The 22335-nt window shown below is 43.3% G+C and overlaps 1 protein-coding gene across 2 annotated transcripts in view; it reads right to left on the minus strand.

The window, feature by feature from the left end:
- nrg3a (neuregulin 3a) overlaps positions 1-22066 on the minus strand; it is a 135719-nt gene extending 113653 nt beyond the window's left edge. The window contains exon 1 of one of the 2 annotated variants that reach the window (XM_088305156.1): positions 20269-22066. In XM_088305156.1, the coding sequence (XP_088161282.1) occupies positions 20269-20983 (715 nt within the window). In that variant the 5' untranslated portion in view covers positions 20984-22066. The remainder of the gene's footprint in view (positions 1-20268) is intronic. The other variant, XM_088305157.1, reaches the window with a different exon arrangement.
- Positions 22067-22335: the final 269 nt, after the last annotated feature.

The raw sequence follows: 22335 nt of genomic DNA on the forward strand, positions 1-22335 counted from the left end.
ACGGGGAAGAGGAGGAGGAGGAGGATGCCTCGTCATCAGCCTGGCACTCAGAAAGCCGCCGTCGAAGAAGCGACGTGAAAAGATGGAGAACGTGAGAATGTAGGTCACCTCGCCCTTCCTCCTCCTCCTGTTGCATTGTGGGCCTTGTCGGTTCGTACGTGCGCCCGAGCGCTTCCCTGCCTCGGCGACGCTAATGGCCGCCCATCAAACTTTCAAGGGCGTCAATAATTCAAGAATTAGCTCTCAACGGAGCCACGTTGGCCCGGCATCTGGCGGGTTGCTGGCTGGGGGGGTCGGGGTTCTGTGGAGGGGAGCACGGTGGGGCAGGGTGGGGCGCTGATTCTGGAGGCAGGGGGTGGGGTTGTCTGGCGTCATCGGAGGTGTTTTGGGCGTTACATCCGACGTGACATATTGGACACTTGCCTTTTATTGGCAGTCGTCACTCCACTCTTCAGTTTTAATTACTTTGATGTGTTTTGTATGACGGAATTTGGGTTCAAACCTACATTTCATGAGGACTTTATTTGGACAAAATTCATCTTCAATTATGATTTCATTATGTGGCAATTTAGTCATTAGTTTTGATATTCTTTCATAATTTAGCTGTCATTATGATTCATTATAAGGTGAATTACGCTAGAATTATTTATTTTTTGGGGTGAAATTATCAGGTATCGTTACGTTTTTCTGTAATTTTGCTTTAATTATTATTGTAATCATTTTCATTCTTATTATATGTAGCCTTTTAAAGTTTTAACATTAAATCAAATCTATGTTTGGGTCATTAAACCGTAATAGTAAATACCGTATTATTTATTCATTCATAATCATTTGCCTGATATCAAGACTATTTTATTTCTGAGGTATAAATGATATTTTTGTGGTCTTTATCTTAATTTATACTTTGCATTTTCTAATAAGTACGCACTGATAAGCATTAGCTAAGCATTCGTAAATACTGAAGTCCTCATTTCTAAAGCATACTTGTGACATGAAAAATCATTTGCATATAGTTTGTAAATCCCTTATTACAATTAAGTGTTAGGCATCATTATCATTATTTTGCAAGGTAGCAGCTTCTACTTTTTTTTTCTGATATCCAACTACGATATGCAGTTGCTCCATGAGAGATTTTGCAGTTTGAATGTGATATGAAACTCAGCAATTATCCATCCAACCATCTTCTGTACCGCTTCTCCTCACTAGAGTCGCGGGGGGTGCTGGAGCCTATCCCAGCTCTTCGGGCAGTAGGCGGGGACACCCTAAACTTGTTGCCAGCCAATCGCAGGGCACACAGAGACAAACAACCATCCACGCTCACACTTATACGTAGGGGCAATTTAGAGTGTTCAATCGGCCTGCCATGCATGTTTTTGGAATGTGGGAGGAAACCGGAGTACCCGGAGGAAATCCACGCAAGCACGGGGAGAACATGCAAACTCCTCACAGGACGGCTGGAGCCGGGATCGAACCCACGCCCGATGCTGTCTCTCACTGTGATGCTATCGTGCTAAGCAGTCGGCCACCGTGCCGCCCACTCAGCATTTATCTATATGAAAAATGAAAACACTTGGGGTACGAATGGGTTAGGGTCAGGGTTACGAGTGAATGAGTCATAATAATAAGGGATTTACAAACAATATGCAAATGATTATTCATGTCGAAACTTGCTTTATAAATGATAACTTCAGTAATTACAAATGCTTGTTGCGTGTTGCATAAACAAAGAAAATGGCCGCTAAGCGCTGGCGTTCGCATGCAGCATGGATTATTCCTTTTCGCAGAATGAAGCGTTCTGGAGCTCTCCGGTGCTGAATCAAGTCAGGAAAGAAAAATGCTTCTTTACAGAAATGATCAAATCATTATTATGATCATCGTCACATTCAAAGTCACCTTTACATGCTCACCACTGAATGCACAAATATTGACTGCTTGTATGTCAAGTGCAACATTTGCTAACTGTTTGGGCATTTTGTGAAGCATTTGTGTTATTATTAGTGAAGCAGATCTCATTTGGTGAAAGTAGCGCGAGCATACCACTGATTTCTTTTCAAGGCGTACAGATGGGAACAAATGATCAGTGGTAAAAGCAGATGGACAATGAGGACATAGTTTCGCTTCCCGCCAAGAGCGCTGCGGTGGCTTGGGGGTGGGGTGGGGGGAGCTGCTTTAGTCCACGTGGACACGCCGACCCAGGTGGACATCTGCGGCGGAGTGTTGACGCTCTGCTAAATAAATGTTGCGTAACATGGCCCCTTTCACGCTGCTCCTTGCTTAAGTGGCAGACCCGTACAGCCACCATTTTGCCATCTGCTTTTGGGGGCGAATAGATACAATCTCAACTTGAGAAGGATACTTAAAAATACAAATGAAAAATTCTCTTCTGTGACCATAAAGTGGTTGCTTCCAATCAAAATGGCTGACTTTCCGTTTCTTTTCAAGCATGGCTTCTGAAAATGTTTCGTGAGCCTCGTCATGACAGACATGCCTCGACCAAAAAAAAAAAAAAAAAAAATCGCATATAATAGATAAGTATCTGTCCCTTTATTTAAGAGCAGGACAGTATTTCAAATTGGCTGCATAAATGCATAAAAATTTCAATTAAATAGCCTTGAGTAAACTGGTTTAGCCCGTAACATGTGAGAAAATGGGCAAAAATGTTGATCCTTGTTTTCCAAAGTGAAAGCAAATGCTTTTTTTGTATTCAACACAAAGATAACCAATCAGGACGACCTGCAATCGGGACCTTCAAAAATGTATGACGACAATCACTTTTTTCTTTCAAATAACCGAGCTGGATTTTCCAAATTGTGTTCTGGAAATCGTTGAACACAACCTCGTTCTCTGCAACGTTATCCCACTTGATTTTTTACTTTTATTTTGGTTATATTACAAGTCAAATCTTGACTCCCTCGTGTTTGTTTATGCGTGCCGTCAATTCAGTTGGCGAGTCGGAATCCCATCACAGGTGCGACCAATTAAAGAGGATGGAGGCCTTTTATCCGCCATTCCCGAGAGGAAACACGACTAAATCCTGCCGCCGGCAACGGAGGAGGGAGAACGGGACTTTGAATGGGGGCGCGGCAGCGCTGGTATCCCAAGCCAAGCGGAAAATTTGGATTTGGGTGTGATTTGGCTCAATTTGTGTGTGTTGTGTGTGTGTGGGGGTGTGTGTGTGTGTAAGATGAAGGAATTGTTTCCATGGCAGGTGTGGATGTGGAGGTGCACGATGGGCACTGCGGCCAGAGACAAATGCGCCGTTTGCATTGGGTGCCACAGCGCACGCGTGACGGCGGCGAGGTCGATGTTGAGCATTGAACTGCCGCTCAAGTATTGATGATGGCGCAAAGCCAAAACGGCTTGAGCTCACGTAACGCTTGCAATTTGACTTTCTAGGACAGCTTTGAATGTCCTTTGGACATAACCAACACGACCCTAAAATCAAGTGAAATCACAACGGCTGTTTCTGTACCTTTTCAGGAAGGGCGTTGGAGAATCTTTGAGTGCCAGCTCATGCCAGACATGGCGACCAAATTTGCGAAATGAACACTAACATGTTGCTCGTTCAAACTCGCTTCAGGGGCTGAATTTTACAACCATTTTCATGACCACTTTCTGCTGGAGATGGCCGCTTCAATCCCAAATGCCACATTTCTTGTGTCTTTGCAGGTATGGCTTCTTGAGGCTCTTTCGTGGGTCTACTCACAATAAAATTAGTTGACCTACCAAATCTCATATCGCTAAGTGAAAGTCGCCATGGAGGCTGAATTCTCACATAGAATTACGTGGTGCATGATCTTTTGGGTTGCGTTTGTACGCAAAGCTCCATTGCTACGTGCTTGCTGGGAGGCTTGAGAAGATTTGCGTGCCGCTTCCTCGCCTCGGAAAGAAACTGCTGGAGGTGATCGATTGTCCCGCGGGGACAAAGAGGCTTTGCATTCATCATGATACACACGCACGCGCGCACGCACACATTGATAGCCAGCCTTAAAAGTAGATGCCCGTTGTTGATCCTTTCCATGCTGGTGTCGCATAATGTTGATTTTGCCTAATGAGTCCGTGTGCTTGGACGGTGTCCGTCTGTCTTGACACATCAAGCGGGGATCAACTTACATGCACGCAAAGACGAACATCTGTCCTCTTTCTTGAGCTTTTGTCCTCGCCATGTGCCAATCTCCTCTCGCAATACGTTGATCTTACCGTCCTACTGAGGTATCTAGCCACCTTGCTCATCTACCAATCCACTGACCAATTCATCAAGCTCCTTACCTACCGACCAAATCAACACTTCACCTACCACACCTCACCTACCTTACTTGTCAACCAATTCAATCCAATCCAATACAACTGTATTTATATAGCAGATTTCACAAAGGCTGGAGCTGTAACTACCAATTTACCTTACCAACCTATAAACCTACCTATTCATCCACTTGACCGACCGTTCCTTACCTTACCAATTTACCTAACCACCCAACTATTTGCCTGCCTTACTCTCTTACCTAGCCACCTATTAACGCATTCACTGCCAATGACGGGTTTGGGAAGCCTCAAAGCGCATTCATTTTATCTGGGCTGGTAGCGAATGAGTTTAACTTACCAACTTACATATGTCAGCTTTTTACTACTTGCCACCTATTTACCTACCTCACACTTATTTGTACTTAACTTATTTTACCTCTCCTCAACCCCAACCCCACCGCTGTATGGAAAGTGCTGTACAAGGAGCAAAAAATAAATAAATAAAAACATTTATCTATGTGGGTAGTGTATACCGTATGTACTAAAGTGGGCAGAATGACGTTGAAATAAGCTGCATGGAGGAGTTGAATGCAGACGGGTAAAAGAGAGAGAAAGGGGCAGAGAGCGAGTAAGGGAGGGCGCCAAACAGATGTGCTTCTTGTGTAGCGCGTCCGGGTGGGCTCGACTGAGGCAAGTGGCCGCGCCGGTTAAGCCTCTTACGTCCAATTCACATAACTCTGAGGGCATATCAACGCTGTGTGCGCATGCATGTGTGTAAGTAGTGACATGCTAAAGAGACACACGCACACACACCCCCATGCGCACACACACGCACACACAGGCCATCAGGCACCATGTGATGCATTAGCGTTGCCGTGGACAACGCAGCATCCATCCTCGTTCTCTCATGTCGCAAACAATCTGCTGCTGAACACATGCTGCTTATCAAGAACGTTACAACACTTTGACGCAAAGACAGATTAACAACACAGGACACTTCATTAGGCACGCCAACCAATCACAGGATAACGATGTCTTTAGATTGACAGATATTCGTTTATTACTCTACTTGTTCTGTATCAAAAGCTGTTGACAGTTCCTATTATTGTGATTGACTGTGCAGTAAACTGTAGTTAAATAAGGCGGTCAAAATATATGAAAAAAAAAATATTACTAGTGAACTGATAGTAATATGCTAATCACGTATCTAGAAGCTATTTGATATCTTAATAAAATAGGTTAGTTATGCGTAGGCAATGTGATAGCAACTGGCTAGTTATCTGTGATCTATATTTTTTAATTAGTCTACTGTCTAACTGCTAGCAATATGCACGTTAGCTCCTAATAAATATGGGCTAGTCACATACACGCTATTTGATAGCTATATTCTAGTGAGTTATCTGCTTGCTTTGTGATAACTGTTTATATGTGCTTAGCCACCTGATGGCTACGTGCTAGTTAGGAGTCAAATCAACATAATCTTGCCATCCTCTAGCTCTCTGCTAGCTCTAGTCTAGTAATCCCAGCCCATATGCTAGTAGTGGGCTAGTTATCTACATTGCAATACATCACTAGCCTAGTTATGCTTTGTGTGGTATAGCAGTTATTTAAAAGATATTTTATAGCTCTATTTTGGTTACATTCATGCATCTGCTAGCTGTGTGCTAGTTATAGGTAAATGGACCATTATTTACTAGCTAACAGCAGCGGGCTAATTGTTTAAAAGGTATCTGCTAGCAATCTGGTAGCTTTGTCCGAGTAAACTACAAGATATCTTCTCGCTATTTGTCATTTATTTTCAAGCTAAGTCTGGGGTACATGCTATTTAGACGCAAACCATAACAGGAAAAGGGAATGTATCCACGAGCTATTCCATAGCTCGGTAGTAGTAATCCACCCACTTGTTATGCGATGGTTATCTCCTAGCTCTGTCCGATAGCGACAGTACCTATAATCAGTTATTGATGAGCTATCTGCAGGATAACTATATCTAGTATGTAATATCTCTCTACGGTATATCTGACTCTGAGTATGCAAATTTCATCTTAAAGAAATTAATATTTGTCCTAGTCTGACATATAACATCAGAGCAAGGAAGAAAGAAAGACAAGATGTCTTCTCATCCTCCTCCAGGCTTTGGAGGAGGATCAGGTTTTTGGGCTTCCTGCGCAAGAGGAAGTGGAGGCTAACACAGACTCAGGTTTCAGGCCATTAACCCGCCTAAGATGGGAGAAGGAGAGAGCCCCAGGCTTGACCATCCAGCCATTACGCTTCTCAACCGTCCATCACTCTATCTCCCCACACGTTCTAGGAGGATGGAGGCGGGATGCTAAGTCACAGCCTGACAGCCTCCTCTCCCACGGCAACAGGTGCGGGCGGAGGTGGAGCATGATTATGGGATGTGTGGTTTGTAAAGGCTTGGCAGGTGGTTGTCAATCTTGCTGGGTTAATGATAGTTATCGATGAGCCACCTGCAATCTATATGCACAAAATCCACAAGCTAATAGCTAGTTATCTAAATAATTCTAATTCTAATATCTGCTTCTGATCAGCCTGCAATTGGCTAGTTTTTTTTTTTTTATGCCACCTTGGTTTTACATGTGTGAATGTCTTCTAGGTAGGTTCTGCTTGAAATCACATTTTCAAATTGTTATTGATGTTTAAAAATTTCAGGCCAAAATAGGAAAGACAATCAGCAGACGACAAATCCACTTCACTTTACCGCAGTCCAATGTCAAAGCTTTATTGCCAGAACGCATTGCTAAAGCAAATGATGGTGGCCTATTGAAACACGCTTCTTGTGTAACAGTAATGACAAACGAGCATAACGGTGAAGAGAAACGGCTTCAAAGCAACCATAGGAGTTGCACCGATCAAATTATTTGAAAATGACCCATCTGTGGGCTTGTTTTTGACACGAGCAGTCTGCCATCTTCAAAATCTATAAGCGCTCGTCCACGCTATCTGCTGGCTCACTGCTCAATGCTAGTGTGTCGGTTGTCAAGAAAAGTAGGAAAAAAAGAGACCAAATAAAATGCAATGAGGGTCCTCGATTAAGCGATTATGCCACCTAATGATTTCCAGCGAGCGTCGGGAAAGTGGAAAGCGGAATTAGCTGGAAAGTCGCTGCCGTCTCGTCGGATCCGTCATCTCTGCTCTGGAGTCGCTTGCCGGCGTGCAAGCTGCCGTAATTAAATCATCATTCCTTCCGGCGTGTTGACAATTCACTGGAAGTAGGTCGTGTGTGGGCCGCTTGTTCAACGCTGAGATGCTGAACGGACACATGTTGGAGGGACGGCATTTATTTTTTGCATCATTAACGACAATGGGATCACATGACCGTCATGTTGTACGCCTGCAGGTGACAAGGACACTTCGGAGATGCTTCAGCGCGACGGTGAAGTGTTCCACTTCTCCTCCCCGAGAAAGACCTGGACTAGCGCAGAGGCATCGTCATGATGACAACAGAGAGCTCATCCGTAATCCTTGCTCAGATTAAATTAGAGTAGATTTCTATCCCAGCAACGTCACTGAGGATTTAGGAGTTAGGGTTAGGAGGGTGCAGGTTTGAGATAGGATTATGGGTCATAGGATATGGTTATGTTTGTGGGTCGTGGTTAGGTTTGGAATTAGGGGTTATGGGTGGGGTGCGCTTTGAATAAAAGGTTGGGATTAGACATTAGTAGCATGTTTGTTTATGGTGTGGTCTTGTGGTTAAGGTTGCGGAATAATTAGGTAAAAGGTTAATTTTCCAATTGAAGAAGAATGGAAAATTAACCACATAGCCGATATTACCCGATTATGACGATTATGGTTACAATTAACCGACGTTCATAAAAGCATGTCAACAATCGTCATGCATGTTTTATTTTTCTTATTGTTAAGTCAAGTCTGCTGGCGACTCAAAACCAAGAACGTATCCCTAATGGTTGAACCCTCGTTTGTATTTGCATATGATGAACATCACGCTACAAGCGTGTTACAAGCAAGTTGGCCACAGGTCACGATTTCACCAGCACCCATTGCTGGAAACACCCTGAAGCCATTCACGGAAGCACACATACATTTCTTTGTTTGTGTGGCGTGTGCTCATTAACTATTCAACACGTGTGACATGTAACCGGGCTATGTATTCATAAGAGAAGAGCACATGTCACGCTAACGCTGCAATTTGTTTTCATCCAAATTATGTGACCTGTTAGCCGGTGGTTGGAAATTACATGCTAACACGCGAGCGATGCATGATATCTGCTAGCTGGACCGTAGTCGACTGCCATCATCAAGAACACTCTCAAGGAAGTAGGACGCTAAAGTCGCATTCTGGTTAAAACAAAAGTTTTGCACAACGATACATACTAACTGTATGCTTACACAATCCATTTTTGTATGCCAAAAGGGGAGCTCTGTGTCAAAATATATCCAAGATCTCTTTCATCATTGCCATCCCCATGCTAAGTGTTTAGCATTTAAGCCACCGTCGCTGCCCTAAGCTTGCGCGCTAGCCTGCATAGCGGCAAGAGCAGACGCGGCCAACGCCCTGAAAGAGCACATGGCAGCGGCTCTTCTAAGCCATCCGTCAGCTTGCTGCCAAATCAAGTCGGACAGAGTGTAATGTAAATGTAAATGAAGCGAGTGGGTACAAAGGAGGGAGAATCGTTGCGTGTGTGTGGGGGTGTGCGTGCGTGTGTGTACGTGTGTTTGGGGGGGTATTGAGGGGAGCTGGTGGGGGCTGGCACAGATGGATGAGAGGCTGCGTTTCTTTCATCTTGCCCAGTGGACACATTTCCTCCTCAATGTGCTTCCTCCTCGCCATTATTCCCGCTCACTCATTCCATCATGTCGGACTCCCACGCCATCCACTTCCAAGATGTGATGGGTCACATGTTCCGGAAAGAGGACGCCACCAGGTGGCCTTGCATGAACTGTACTACTGTTGTTGTTGTATGTAAGGGCACATATTGACTCACCCCAAAAAAAAAAAAGTCGCTGAAGCCATGCCTGAACACACAGGATGGCAAGCGTTTTAGTTTGAAACTGTTATTTTCATGAACGTGAACGTTCAGCCACTGAAGCCACTTTGGTTTGGCAACATGAACAAGGAAGGCTTTTAAGAGGAGATCCACGAGAAGTCATGCCTGGGAAGATAATGTAATTGTGATAATTTGGTTAGAAGGAGCCATTGTAGGTGGAGCAAAAAAAAAAAGACAACCACATTGGCTTCAAAATCGAAAACATTGACGTCAACGTTGATGAAATGTGGTTAACCAAATTATATAGTTTTGGACAACAGGAGGGGAAAATGACAAAATTTGAATGATGTACAAACAGTTTTCTTTCTTTTGAGCATCGGTTCATTGCAAAAATTGGAAATTTTAAGAAAAATATAGTAATATAAGAAAAAATAATACTTAAAATGTGCGGCGGGCCGTGCATTTCACGCAGAGGCTGAAAGATAGATTAGATCGATTTGAAAAAATAAGAAAATAATACTCAGCCAATATCAACAGCTGTAATATTTCAAACTATTTTCTTCAAATGAACCCCACACAGGAAGGCTGGATCCCGGGATCGAAGCCTGCACCTGTGAACTGTGATGCAAACATGCTAACCAGTTTTAAACTAGATCGTTTAACCGAGACATGACAGGGAACAGCGCAAGAAAAAATAAAATGCTTAGACTCACTGGACAAATTCTCCTAAAACAAGATTGAAAAAAAAAATGAATTTCACATATTTTTCAACATTTTGAGTCTTCTGTGCCAGTCCAGGTATCCGTGAACCAAACTGTGACTGAGAGTATCAAAATGCATCAATTGACGATCATCATCATTGGAGTACATTGTAATGCAACTAAATCTGAGTGTACACGCATTGGAAAGTGAAGTCAATGATTTGTTAAACATGTGTTCATTCTAAATAATGAACCAAACTGCAGTTTTGTCTCATTGTTTTCATACTTGTATTTTTCATTTATCTTCTTACTAGATTATACAAAATCTTAAAATAAGAACATTCGACTGACGGATGCCCACTTCAGGTCCTTTGTTGCTAGGTCATCTTCAAGTGTTTGTTTTAAGCATCATACCACGTTAAACTAGGAAGTTTAAAGAAGATCATTAAGTAAAACGAATCTTTAAACAGGCACAATTATCTTGTCTGACAATTATATTTTCAGCAAAAAATAACTGAGCAAAGCAAAATAAGACAAGTTAGGTTAAATTTAAGAAATGTTCATTTTGGCCATTTCTACGTATCATTTGAAGGTTTTGAAAATTCAGTTTAAAAAATAGATTTCAAATATTTGGCCATCCAGAGAAAAAAAAACAAAACCAAACAAACAAACAAACGGTCTTCTGTTTAATGGCGACTTTTCCAAAATAAAGCCATACGCTTTAACGTGTCTTTGTTGTGCTCCCGCCACCGCTGTCGGTCGGGAAAAACAAGCCGCCTCCCGCAGAGAAGCTGGCAACCATCTTTGAAGCTAAAAATAGCGCACAGAGCAGAGCGCGCCGCCGCCGCCGCCATCACAAGCCAACCAGCTCACATAGCCGACAAAAATGCTCCCGCTGGGATTTATCGACGGCGGGGGGCGCCACGCCCACCTCGTGATGGGGGGTGTCGATGGTCCCCGCCAACGGCTCAGTATATTGGGAACACCCCAGGCTATTTTCTCTATGATCATTTCTTCTGCAAACACTTTTTTTTAATTCGATGTGACGACTTAAGCTGGCGGCAAACATTTATTTCTCTTTCTAATTAGCTTCCAAATGGAATCAGACTTTTTACACTCATTTATGTCTTTTGACAGCGAGGGATCAATTTTAATCTGATTCACAGGAATAAGTTGAAACACTTTACACTTTTAAAACATGCTATTTTTTGTCCTCTTTTGTAACTGCAACTCAAGACTAACAAAATGAAATTTTGGAAACAAATGCTTCAAATCTTCATGGAACACATTGGCAAACTCAGCATTTTTATCCATTTGCTGACACACATTTTTGGCAGTCTAAAGTCACCAAACTTTTCCCAAACCTGACACACATTTGTGTCCCTTTTAAATACACTGGCCACCTTTCTTCAACAAATTGAAATGTTCATCCGGAATAAGAAAGAATTCTAACAACATAATCCAAGTAAAAAGCCAGCAACGTTGGTACCATTTAGAACTCCTGAAGGCTCACTTATTTTCCCATTTTTAATTGATTTGAAATAAGACACAACTCAAACGAGTTAATTCAGTCTCTGAAGCCAGTTTGATGTACAGTTTAGTATACATGTTCATCGTGAGTAGAGCCACCAAAGAGTCTTGAGAAGCCATGTCCACAAAAAGACACGGGCAATTTGGGCTCACAGCAGTCTTTTCAAACGACTCGCTATATTAATAAAACAATATAAGTCAAATAACTTGGCAAATTGAGCACCTGAGGCCAAATTCACTTTGCCTCCCAGGAAATTGGACGCAGTTTAAAACCCCTCAAGGCGCACAGTTGGGCCCATTTTCAATGTATTTTAACATGTGCTATACAGTCGTCATGAAATTCATCAACCACAGAAAATGACATTCCCAAACCGATCTTCACAAAGAACTCCGAACGTGTGTGGCTAACGTGCAAGCTGACAGGAATAAATGAGCATTGCAATCACAAGGGAATAACGTTTTGTGCTTCCTGCTTATTGCTTGTCGAAATATACGCAGCGTCAGCATCTTGCTCTCTGAGCTAATTACTTTGTTTACTGCGGCCTAACGAGCATCCTTAACGAACCCGACGCCACCTTAGAGGTCTATGTGACCTTGATACTGAGCAAAGACCGCATCAGTTCATTGAACTCAGGTACTCCCGGGAATTACTTTTGGAATTACTAATGTTAGCTTTGCCTGTTGCTATATGAAGTAGTTAATTATTTAGTTGATTGTTGTCATTGTAGAAAGTGTTGTTATCATAATTCATCGACCCTAAATGACTTATTTACAAAACAATTTATATTATCAAGAGTCCTGTGACATAACATCGATTGCGTTCAATAATTTTACTCAAAGATTTTTATTCTATTAAATGATGGGTTTATTAATTGTAACTAAATTAAAAATACATTAAAGAATTTTAATCACAAAACTTTAAAAAAAAAAAAAAAAAAAACATTTTTCAAATTGATTTCATTCAATGGTAGAGTAGTTAAACGGTAAAGATAACGGTATATAAAAAAAAAACGACACAAAGTTTATTTTACTATTAATTAACTAGAAAACAGTTTCATATACATATCCCCCCCAAAAATGGCTTTAAACAATTAAATTCAGGGTGAATAAAATAAAAGTGAGAATGTAATCAACAATTATACGTTTTTTTTTAACAATCATCAAGGGAATTTTTAAATATGATCTCATCATCATGGTGTGATGTTAGCATGTCACGTTTTGCTTATGTGCATTAACTTGCGGGCTTGAGTGGGCAGATAGAAAACCAGGCAAGAATTTCCATGGAGAGGATGTTGACGGGGAACGCCGATGACGTGAGCACCTCGTCGTCTCTGCGCTTGCGAGGCACTGTGGGGCAATTTGTCACAGGGCTGCGTTGAATAATTCAGCCTCTTTTCTGGATATTGACCGTGTTTCTCTTCCTCCGGATTAATATTTCATTCCAGTGCTCCGCCCTCAATGGGCCGTCCATGAATCAAAGTCAAATATGGCGTCACACCAACTTTTGACACGTTAGCTTAGCATATGTCATGGAGCGTAAGGGACTGTAACTGAATAAAGGTATTGTAGAAAAAAAGATTGTTTGGAGATGTTGCATCGCACTTTTTTCAGATACATATCAGTACGAGTATTCACTCGAGTACTCACCGATGCGGAGTACCGATAGATCAGCTTTCAAGTTCAATTTGTGACCACGAGCCTAACTCCCAACTCATAGCTCAATTTTTTTTCATTTGTTATTTCCCATCCCTAAAACACCAATTATTGGCATCTGACAAACCAGTTCAATGGTGCATAAGTGCCACCAACTGATGTTGTCCTTCAACGGCAAGGAAAGAAATGTGACGGCTACAGAAATAAAATAAGAGTTGAGGATTGAAGGTGGCTGGCTATTGCAACGTTTGCCTTGCTGCCGCCATCTAGTGGTCGGGGTCTGAAGAACACTATAATTTTTTTCCTCATCTCTCAAGACAAAACAATAATAAGTCAAAGAACTGAAGAAAATAACATTTAAAGTTATCGATGTATTATTATTAATACTATTTTGTTAATTCTATATTTTTTCAAATTGATGCCACTAAAAGGTATACCTCAAAAAATGTCAGATCGAGTTTAGATTATTGACTTGGCGCCGCTTTACAACATTGTTCCAAGATCCAACCGATGATAGCATACGAAAGGTCCTGCTCCATTTACAAAATTATCCTAAAATATTCACTAGTATATTCTTCCGACATCACACGAAAGGCAACACTTATTCCAAGAGAGGGAGCAGCTTCAACAAGGAGCAAGAAAAAGGCGACATCCCATATTCACTTTTATCATGTCATCACTGAGCGTTTTCCGGCATTAAAATTGAATTTGGTTTCTGGTGCGCATGCAGAGAAGCCGGTTACTGAGAGCAAGACGAGAACACGTGTGCGGGGACTAGCCAAACAAAACCGCCTCCGATGCGACACATGCAAAAGCATCTTTTATGCATGATGGATGATGAATAAAACAGTGTGACTTAAACGCGCATATATGCACTTAAAACAACAAACACAAGCTTTGACCCTGAACACATGTGAGGCATTTCAAATCACAGCCCAGATCGCATGCCGGCTGCCACTTTTCGGAGCGGAGGAAGCGACGTATCGTGACAATTCCGAAAACTTCACTTCTGTATGGTGGCTGTGAACTTAACACAACTCAATTCAAAACGAGCAGCTATTTGGCAGATCAAATTACTCGATCATTCGTCAAAAAAGAGGCTGCCCCTATTCTTGTTTCAAGTTCACTCTCAAACTAAACATCAAACAAAATGAATTACACATGGTGTATTGAAAACAATCAATGTGAACTTCAGAATGCCCTCACTAGCTTCATGCTAACTTAATGGGAATGGCCGTAGACAGGATAATAACTAGCATCAGTTTCACAATGTTCGGCTCGTGTACAACATGCAGGCTGATCATATAACAAAAATCACAGGCATATTTTGTTTATCCTGTGTGGAGAAAGACTAATCTCAAAGCAGCCCGGTGTTTCTCGAATAGTGGGGCGGGCCCCCCAGAGGAGGCGCGTGTGACCCTGGGGAGCATGCTTTTTTTTCCCCGCCGTACTACAAGAAAATGTAATTGCACATCGACTCCAGTAGTTGGCAGTGGCGCTCTCCTTGCCCATTGTGCGAAGTGAGTATTAACTCCACCGTGGAGGTTTGTTTTGCAAAGAAAATGCTGTTATTCATAGTTGTGGCGGAGAGTGGGTGGTGGGGGGCGGGGCGCAAATTGTTTTCTTTTTTTGCTTAGGGGGGGCGTAACGAAAATAATTCAGAAGCACTGAAGTAGCTCATAGAGGAGCTAACACCATCTCCATGTTTGTCATTTTCACAGTTGGAGAACAACATACTGGACAGACAGCAACGTTCCGTTCATCAAAGTGACGCCACGCTGCAAGAATTCATTCTTGCAAAAGTAAGGAACCCAAATGACAACACTGCTGGAGTAAGACTTGTCCTCTCTTCCAAATAATTCTCAGCGCCACAGATCAGTTTCAGTCACTGTTAAACTGCAGAACAAAAAGCTTGGAACGTCGTTCCGATTCCCACCTAGAGTGCGTGCAAAGGACATTTCATGCTCTGTTAGTACTTAACTTTTGTACCATCATTAGAAAACTAATTGAAAGCCAAAGACTGGGCCCGCCATCTCAGTTCCCATCGCAATCTGAACATTTGAATGATTTTGGCCAAAACCAATGAATGGTCCCAATCTTTGGATCAATTAAGGGGCAAAAACAAGACTTTGCTTCATTCCAAATAATTCTACAGATCCACTTCTCACATGTGTGTACAAAGGAAGTTTTATGGTCGTCATGTCACCTACTTGCCTTCTTATGTGAAATTTGTCAGACGATAAATTGTTCATCGAATACTTTCAAAGCGTAAGAGCCAGAGCAATAATCAACTTATTATACTCCAGATCACTCCATTTTTGGGATTTTTATTCCAAAAAGAAAAATCTTGGTCGTCCAAATTATAGGCTCATTTGAGAATTGAGACGCAGAAAAAACAATAAGTATGACAAATGGACTAAGAAGTCCAAACAATTCCACTCATCTGCTTCAATTCCAAAACGAAAATCTTGGAACATTTTCTGCCTCGTCAGCATGCAAATGAGGTTTCACACGCTCCCATGAAGGATGTTGCGTTCACGCTTTCAAATGTATTCATCTTTTGTCCCTGTAGTGGTAGCCGGCACCCGTTCGCGCAAACGCCGTTGACTTCAATTCAATCGCGCCGCTAGAAACGCTCGTAACGGATTGGGTGTTAACTTAGCATTTGCGGTGGAAATGACGGTAAGCTCGATGAATGCTTGGCCTCCACTTCCAATAATTCCACAGATACCTTTCAGTCACTGTCAATTCCGGAATCAAATGCCGTTTCGCACCTCGGGCGTGTGAAAAGGAGGTTTCACACGCTGTCTAAGGTTTATATTTTGCTGCTTGTCTCTGAACCATGTGTCACAAAAAGGCGGCACACGGCCGACTCATACCTTCTTCCCGGACGTGTGTCCGTCCGTCTTCATTGCGCGACCCGAGCCACAGATGGCCGCTCATTCGGCACTTAATGAAAGCAACCAGCCAAGCCAACGCAGCCATTCAGAAGCGGCGCATACATTCCTCTTTAATGGGCATTAATGTGAAAATGATGGCCTTGGCGAATCAAAGCGGCATGTGGGTGGTAGCGGAAGGTAGAAGCCAGCCAGCCAGCCAGAGAGAATATGCAGCATACAAAGGCGGAACTTTTCTTCCCAACGAGGAGGAGGAGTGACATTTTCCCAAGGATATCTATCAAGCCACCTTAATGGTTTTCATGTGCACTCACCAGAAGTGGCACTCTTTTGTTTTTTCTTTCTTTCTATGATTAATTAATAAATGAAAGGATGTTGATTAATGGCTCCCATTCTTCCTCCCGCTAATAAAAATGATATCATTTGTTCCCGTCTTTCTAATTATCTGGTAGGGGGGGGGGTATTCTGCGGTGGAATCTGTAGAATTTTTCATTATCGGCCCCACAAAACCCGCAAGAGCACCTTGCCGCTGCGACTTTATAACACGCGACAGCACTTTTAAATGACACTTTTTGTTCAACACTTTTTCCAATTAGTGGCCGCCACTTTGGCTGTCAGCTAATTAGTAATTATGACCTACTTGTAAGACACTCCCTGGAATTCTTGCACAAAACAAGCGTCACTTGCAGACGTATATATACGAGAAAAAACAAAAACAAATTCAGATTCATTGCCCATTCAAGCTTCATGTCCTTTGCATTAACATGGTGGAAAGTAATCAAGTACAAATACAAATACAGTAAAGGTGCGAAAATTAATTGTCAATCTAATCCACAACTACTTGGACAATTGATTTTTAGAGACTTTTTTGTCTCCTAGTGCTTTCACATAGAAGGCATTCTTGCAAAAAAATAATAATTTGCAACATTTGTCCGCCTTTTAACAATTAACTAGCTTAATGCTAAAAATAATTGGAAATGCCATAGATGGGCATATGAATAGCACTTATTTTCTAACAATTTGAAGAATGGATATTTGAACACAAATGGTAAAGCAACATGTAGACAGACATAATACTCACAAGCATATATTGTTTATCCTCTGCGGAAAATGACTGATACTAGTGCAGTTTACAGAGTCAGAGTCTGCCATGGCAGCCACCCAGTCTTTTGGACCACTACGTCATTATCAGCGTTCAACACCACTCAATCCGAGACGCTACAACTGTACCCTGTGAATCTCGGCCGCTTTTCTGCTTCTGATCATGAATTCCGCCTTAACATGTTTGTTTGCCTGTCCCCGTGGCAGTTGGGGATTCTGCAAGCAAGTGTCTCACCCCCACCACTGCGACGTGAACTGATCTGGTTCCTGGCTTTGAAGTTGCTACTGAAGTGCTTCTTAAAGGCAGTTCCAACTGACTATGCGCTCGCCTTGGGTCCTACACAATACTTGTCTTGTGTCAGCAACTGGACAATAAAACAGACTTTGGCCACCCCTGGTTTAAATTGGACTGTTTATTGCGCGGCTTGCACCATCAAGGTATTTAAATGAAGGCCAACAACTCTTCCCCTTCCTTCCCGGTGCATGGAGAGAGTTAATAATGTCTACTGTGTGTCCAATCAGGAAGCGTCGTCAAGTTGTAATGATCCAATAAAGGTCAGCATGTGTGACCGACTTATGGATCCTGTTATTTGTTTATTTTTTTCCCCACTGAGGGAAAACCCAACCGGCTCTTGCTTTGGGGGAGGCGAACACAAAATGCGGTGTTGAAAGCAGGAGACATTTATCACGGAGGAGCAATTGTTTGTGGCGTCAGTGCATCATCGATCGCTGCAGCAATGCCGATCAATAGCAAGTGTACATAAGATTTGAAGCGAAGAAGAAACAGGACAAGGAGGAGGAGGCAACACAAGCGGAAAAATCCCTTGTCATGAACTAAAATGCGACAATTCGCTGCTTCTTCTCCATCTCCTTTTTCTTTTTTATTTATTTATTTATCTAGTTATTTTTTTGTTCTCAATGTGCGAAGAACGGATTAACATGCTGTCTATCTCATGTGAGCGCGTTGACGTGCAAATTCACTCATTCACATTTTCAGATTTTTTTGGAAGGAATGGCATGGCTCAAATTTAACATCAGGGGCTTTTTTACATGATGTTCTATGTAAAGCGGCATATACTCTGTTTAAAAGATGAATGATATGGGATATCGTATGTCATATAAATATATCACAGTTATTCTGTGGATAATTTTTTTGTGTTGCGCAGCATGACTTATTTTAAAATAAAATACATTTTCAGTTGATGTTTGCATTTTTTTAACGCAAGACAAAACAGGAAGGGGAATTCAGGTGTTACAATGGCTAAAGATGGTTACAAAATAGCAATTAATATACCACATTAAAAACAACAATCAAACCAGTCTGTGACATGTAAACTCTCCCGCAGCGCCACCACCAACTCTTCACACCAAACTTATGTCAGACATTTGCAGTTCCACCAAGAGCCGGTTGATGGTCTCAAGGCTATCAACAGAGGGAAACTTTTTGCAATCATAAACCGTTTTCAATTACTCGCTAATTTTCCTCTTTGCATCGATGCTCGGTTGCAGACCCCCGCCAATATCAAAGGTTGCAATCCTTGAAAAAGATAAGCACCAATGGGGTCATATCAATTTACTTGACAGAGACGTGGGCCGTGTTTGCTTCAGGCAGCGGGCTGGGCACACAGAGGACATTAAGGTAACCAAAGATGAACCGCTTCCTGTTCTAAACCCTTCCGCCCTCAACTCCCATATCGTCTCCAAAGAATGTGAGCCGCCCCGCTGAGTTTGCGCTGCTCTCCATCACCGCCAGCCTCGGTGGAATTAGCATTAATTGAGCAGAAAAGTTAATTTAGTTAAGAGACAATCAACACTGCAGACGCCAGCGTGGGTGTGATAAAATTAATCAGCGCAATGAAGCACATCAAAAAGCAGCAACTTTGGCTTTTTTCCGAATGTGCGAATGTCCCCCCAAATATTCAGCACTCAACGTATGGCCTGATTTTTTATTTATTTTTTTTTAAAGGGTGGCATACATAAAAATGGACGTGTTGCAAGAGCTTATTTTGTTTTCTACAATATTTCACATGGATGGCACTCACTTGTCATGTTGTTACTGGTAGATCAAGCGCAACATGCCCCGAATTATTTTATTATTATTATTCAGGTCCAGAGAACACCATCATCAAAGCGAGCGTGACGCAAGACATAACATTTGCCCACTGTGCCTCAAAGCGGTCATTTATTAGCCTCAAGCGCCCAGTGTAAACATCCGTAACATCCAGACAGATTTGGGATCGTTCATGCTGGTTCAGGAGGCCTTGCAGCGATCGTCGATGTTATTGATCGCAACTAGCCGGGTCTCCGCCTCTGGGAATGTCACCCGTTCAAAGAAAGACGAGCGAAAAAGTGTCGGGTCGTCATCCATCAGATCAACGACCAAGCTGGACAATAATCAAACTCGATCAATAGAAACAATCACCTTGGCAACACGTGATCAACGATGCCGTTCCTCACCATAGAGCAGTCAAAAGTTCAACCGACCTCTCATTACCAGTATCTTCAGAGAGATGTTAAAGTTATCACCCGATCATTCTACTGTTGTCAGGTGCTAATTGCTTTGTTCTAGCTCCAGCTGTTGTGAAATGCGCTATATAAATAAAATTGTATTGTATTTTTCTCAGGAGGTTCCATGCAAATCCAAGACAGTATTTTCAGACTAACAGCCTTTTGAAACCTGGAAATAGCATCGGCTGCGACTTTAAGAAAATTAAACCAGTTATTACACTGTTATTTCACTTTGATCGGGTACTAGACAATCACACTATGACACCCAAGATGTTCAATTCAACTCAAATGCAGCATTTCAGGACGAAAGTGAAATCTCTAAATGTGTCATGACTTCTGTTTTAAGTGTAAAAACTGCAATCGATTCTCCCCATATTCATTAAGCTTAAATGAAGCAACACATTGTGACATTCAAAACAATCCTCAAATGATCACTCAAATATTCTACTTCTGCCAGGCACTTGAAAATACCATAAATGCACATCAGAAGTTTCATTCAAATCTGGTGTAGCCTTTCAAAATGAAATTAGAACACACAGATGTGGCTATCAATACCTGTAAATTCAAAGGTCATAAATTGAGGCACGAGACGACACCAAGATGGCCCCTAGGAAGTATCACAGGAAACAAAGTGTTGGCAGTTGTTGCATAGCCAGCTTGACTTACGTGTTTTGTGGTGTCCATGCCTGCGGGCGGTGGTGGTGGTGGGGGCCCCTGCAGTGGTATGTTCCGAAGTCCACATCTGCGTGGAGTCATGCAGCACGGTAGGATTAGACGGAGGCGGACTCGATGTTCTCAGGGTGGTTCGAGGCGGCGTAGTAAAACCCACAGGAACACGTCCATTCCGATTTCCGTGATTCCGAGGGGTCACCAGGCTACCTGAGGCCCCGCCTGCTCTCGGGTTAGCCGTGGTGGAATCAGTGGATCGAGTTCTACCTCTCCCAGTAGTTACGGTTTTCGGCGTGTGGTTAACCGTAGGAGTGATCGCGGTGGTTGTGGTGGTGGTAGTAGAAGTGCTCTCGGGTCCTTTGGGTATCCCACTGGGTTTGGAGAGGAAGATGGGGTCCTGTCCAATCCGATTGGCATCCACCAGATCTGTTGGCACGTAATCCCGCACGGTCCCGACCACAATCCACTTGAGCAGCATCAGACTCAAACCCAACCCAATGAATCCGATGAGGAGCGGAACCATGCAGAGCCACGTCTGCTGGCGGGGCCACAGGGCGCACCCCAAAAGGCCCCGGTCTCGGACCGGACCCTCACCGCGGGCCCCGGAGGCACCTGAGGTCCCCACCGGCTCCGGTTCCTCCAGGATCACCGCACCCGTCCCGGTGGCCCTGGAACACTCGCTCATCCTTCCTGGCCCTTCTTTATGGCTCATTGGGGGTTAATCCTGCGCTCGGCATGTGTCACAAACGTTCCAGACCAAGGTGGAGATGACGGAATACACTGATAATCCACGCACGGAGAAGGCAAAGGGGACATGCATGGAGAGTCGGTGGTAGTTGGTGCGTAGACAATCGGACAATTAGTCTGCCTTCGAGTCCTGACCGACTCTCAACTTGGAGTGGATGGGAAGAAAGCAGAGAAGACGACGACGCAGGAACAGACGGGAGGGTGGGAAGGTTCTGTATCCGTGCATGTGAATGTGGCGCTGCAGCAAAAAAATAAATAAATCCAACCCCAATTCCTACTTAGCATGCACGCGTATGCCTCACCATGTCCTAGCGTGTGTGCGCAGGAAAATATCAAATTCCCAGATGCAGGATGATCCAGCAGCTTTTGCCCAGTCAGGGTCCCACCGCACCACAATTCTGTCTTCCGAGGGACTTTGACTGTCCCAGGATTCCTGCTTCTGCTTCAGTTCAATTTTTGGGGGGTTGAACCCTTGTGGCAGTTGATTCCGGTGTTTGCCCCGATGCACAAAAGCAACAATTCAGAGTGCAGAAGCGCTGGCGGGAGGAGGAAGAGGAGGAGGAGGAGGAGGAGGAGGGCAGCGGGATGGAGGGGGGGGTGTTGTCACGCAGCGCTATCACAGGGCGGATTAATCTGCTAAAGCAACGCATGATCCCGCTTCCTTTGCGCAGCCGGCTTTAGATCCCATTTCTTTCCCGGATGACGAGTGATCCATTGGGAACATTCCGGAACAGAAGAAATTCCAAAGCAAAAGACTATTACAAAAATGAATACCTACATTTTTTTTTAAAAAAGCATGACCAAATATCCACTCTCGAGAAGCTTCCGTCTCTCCCCACCAGCCCTCGGCGTCACCCTGCGGAGGCGAGCGACATCCCAAGACGGGTCCGACGGCTGAGATGCTGGCGAGGGCTTGCGCAGGTGCCGCCTGGAGAGGCAGAGGACGAGTGAGAAGAGGGAGGACGGAGGCAGGGAGGGAGGAGGGAGAGAGTGGTCGAGAAAGAGTGAGCGAGGGAGAGAGAGAGTGAGGCTGCACCTGCTGGATGGAGCTTGGAAATGTGCCCGCCTCCGTCAGCAGACCGAGAAAAAATAAATGGCCACTGAAATGCACCGTGGATGAAAATAATAAACAATGGAGCGCGGGGATGGATTGGGATAATTGTGAGGGACGGACAGGGGAGGAAGGGAGTCGAGGCGCATTTCACATGAAAAGCCGTTAGAAAATCTCTGAATGTGACTCTTGTTAACTGTGACTGAAAGAAAATCCCCTGATACCACCACGTCATTTCACATCTGACAGTTAATAGATGTTCCTGG

Source organism: Idiotropiscis lumnitzeri, chromosome 9 (genome assembly GCF_059441095.1).
Source record: "Idiotropiscis lumnitzeri isolate Australia: NSW breed Sydney's pygmy pipehorse chromosome 9, RoL_Ilum_1.0, whole genome shotgun sequence".
In the NCBI taxonomy this organism is placed as follows: domain Eukaryota; kingdom Metazoa; phylum Chordata; class Actinopteri; order Syngnathiformes; family Syngnathidae; genus Idiotropiscis; species Idiotropiscis lumnitzeri.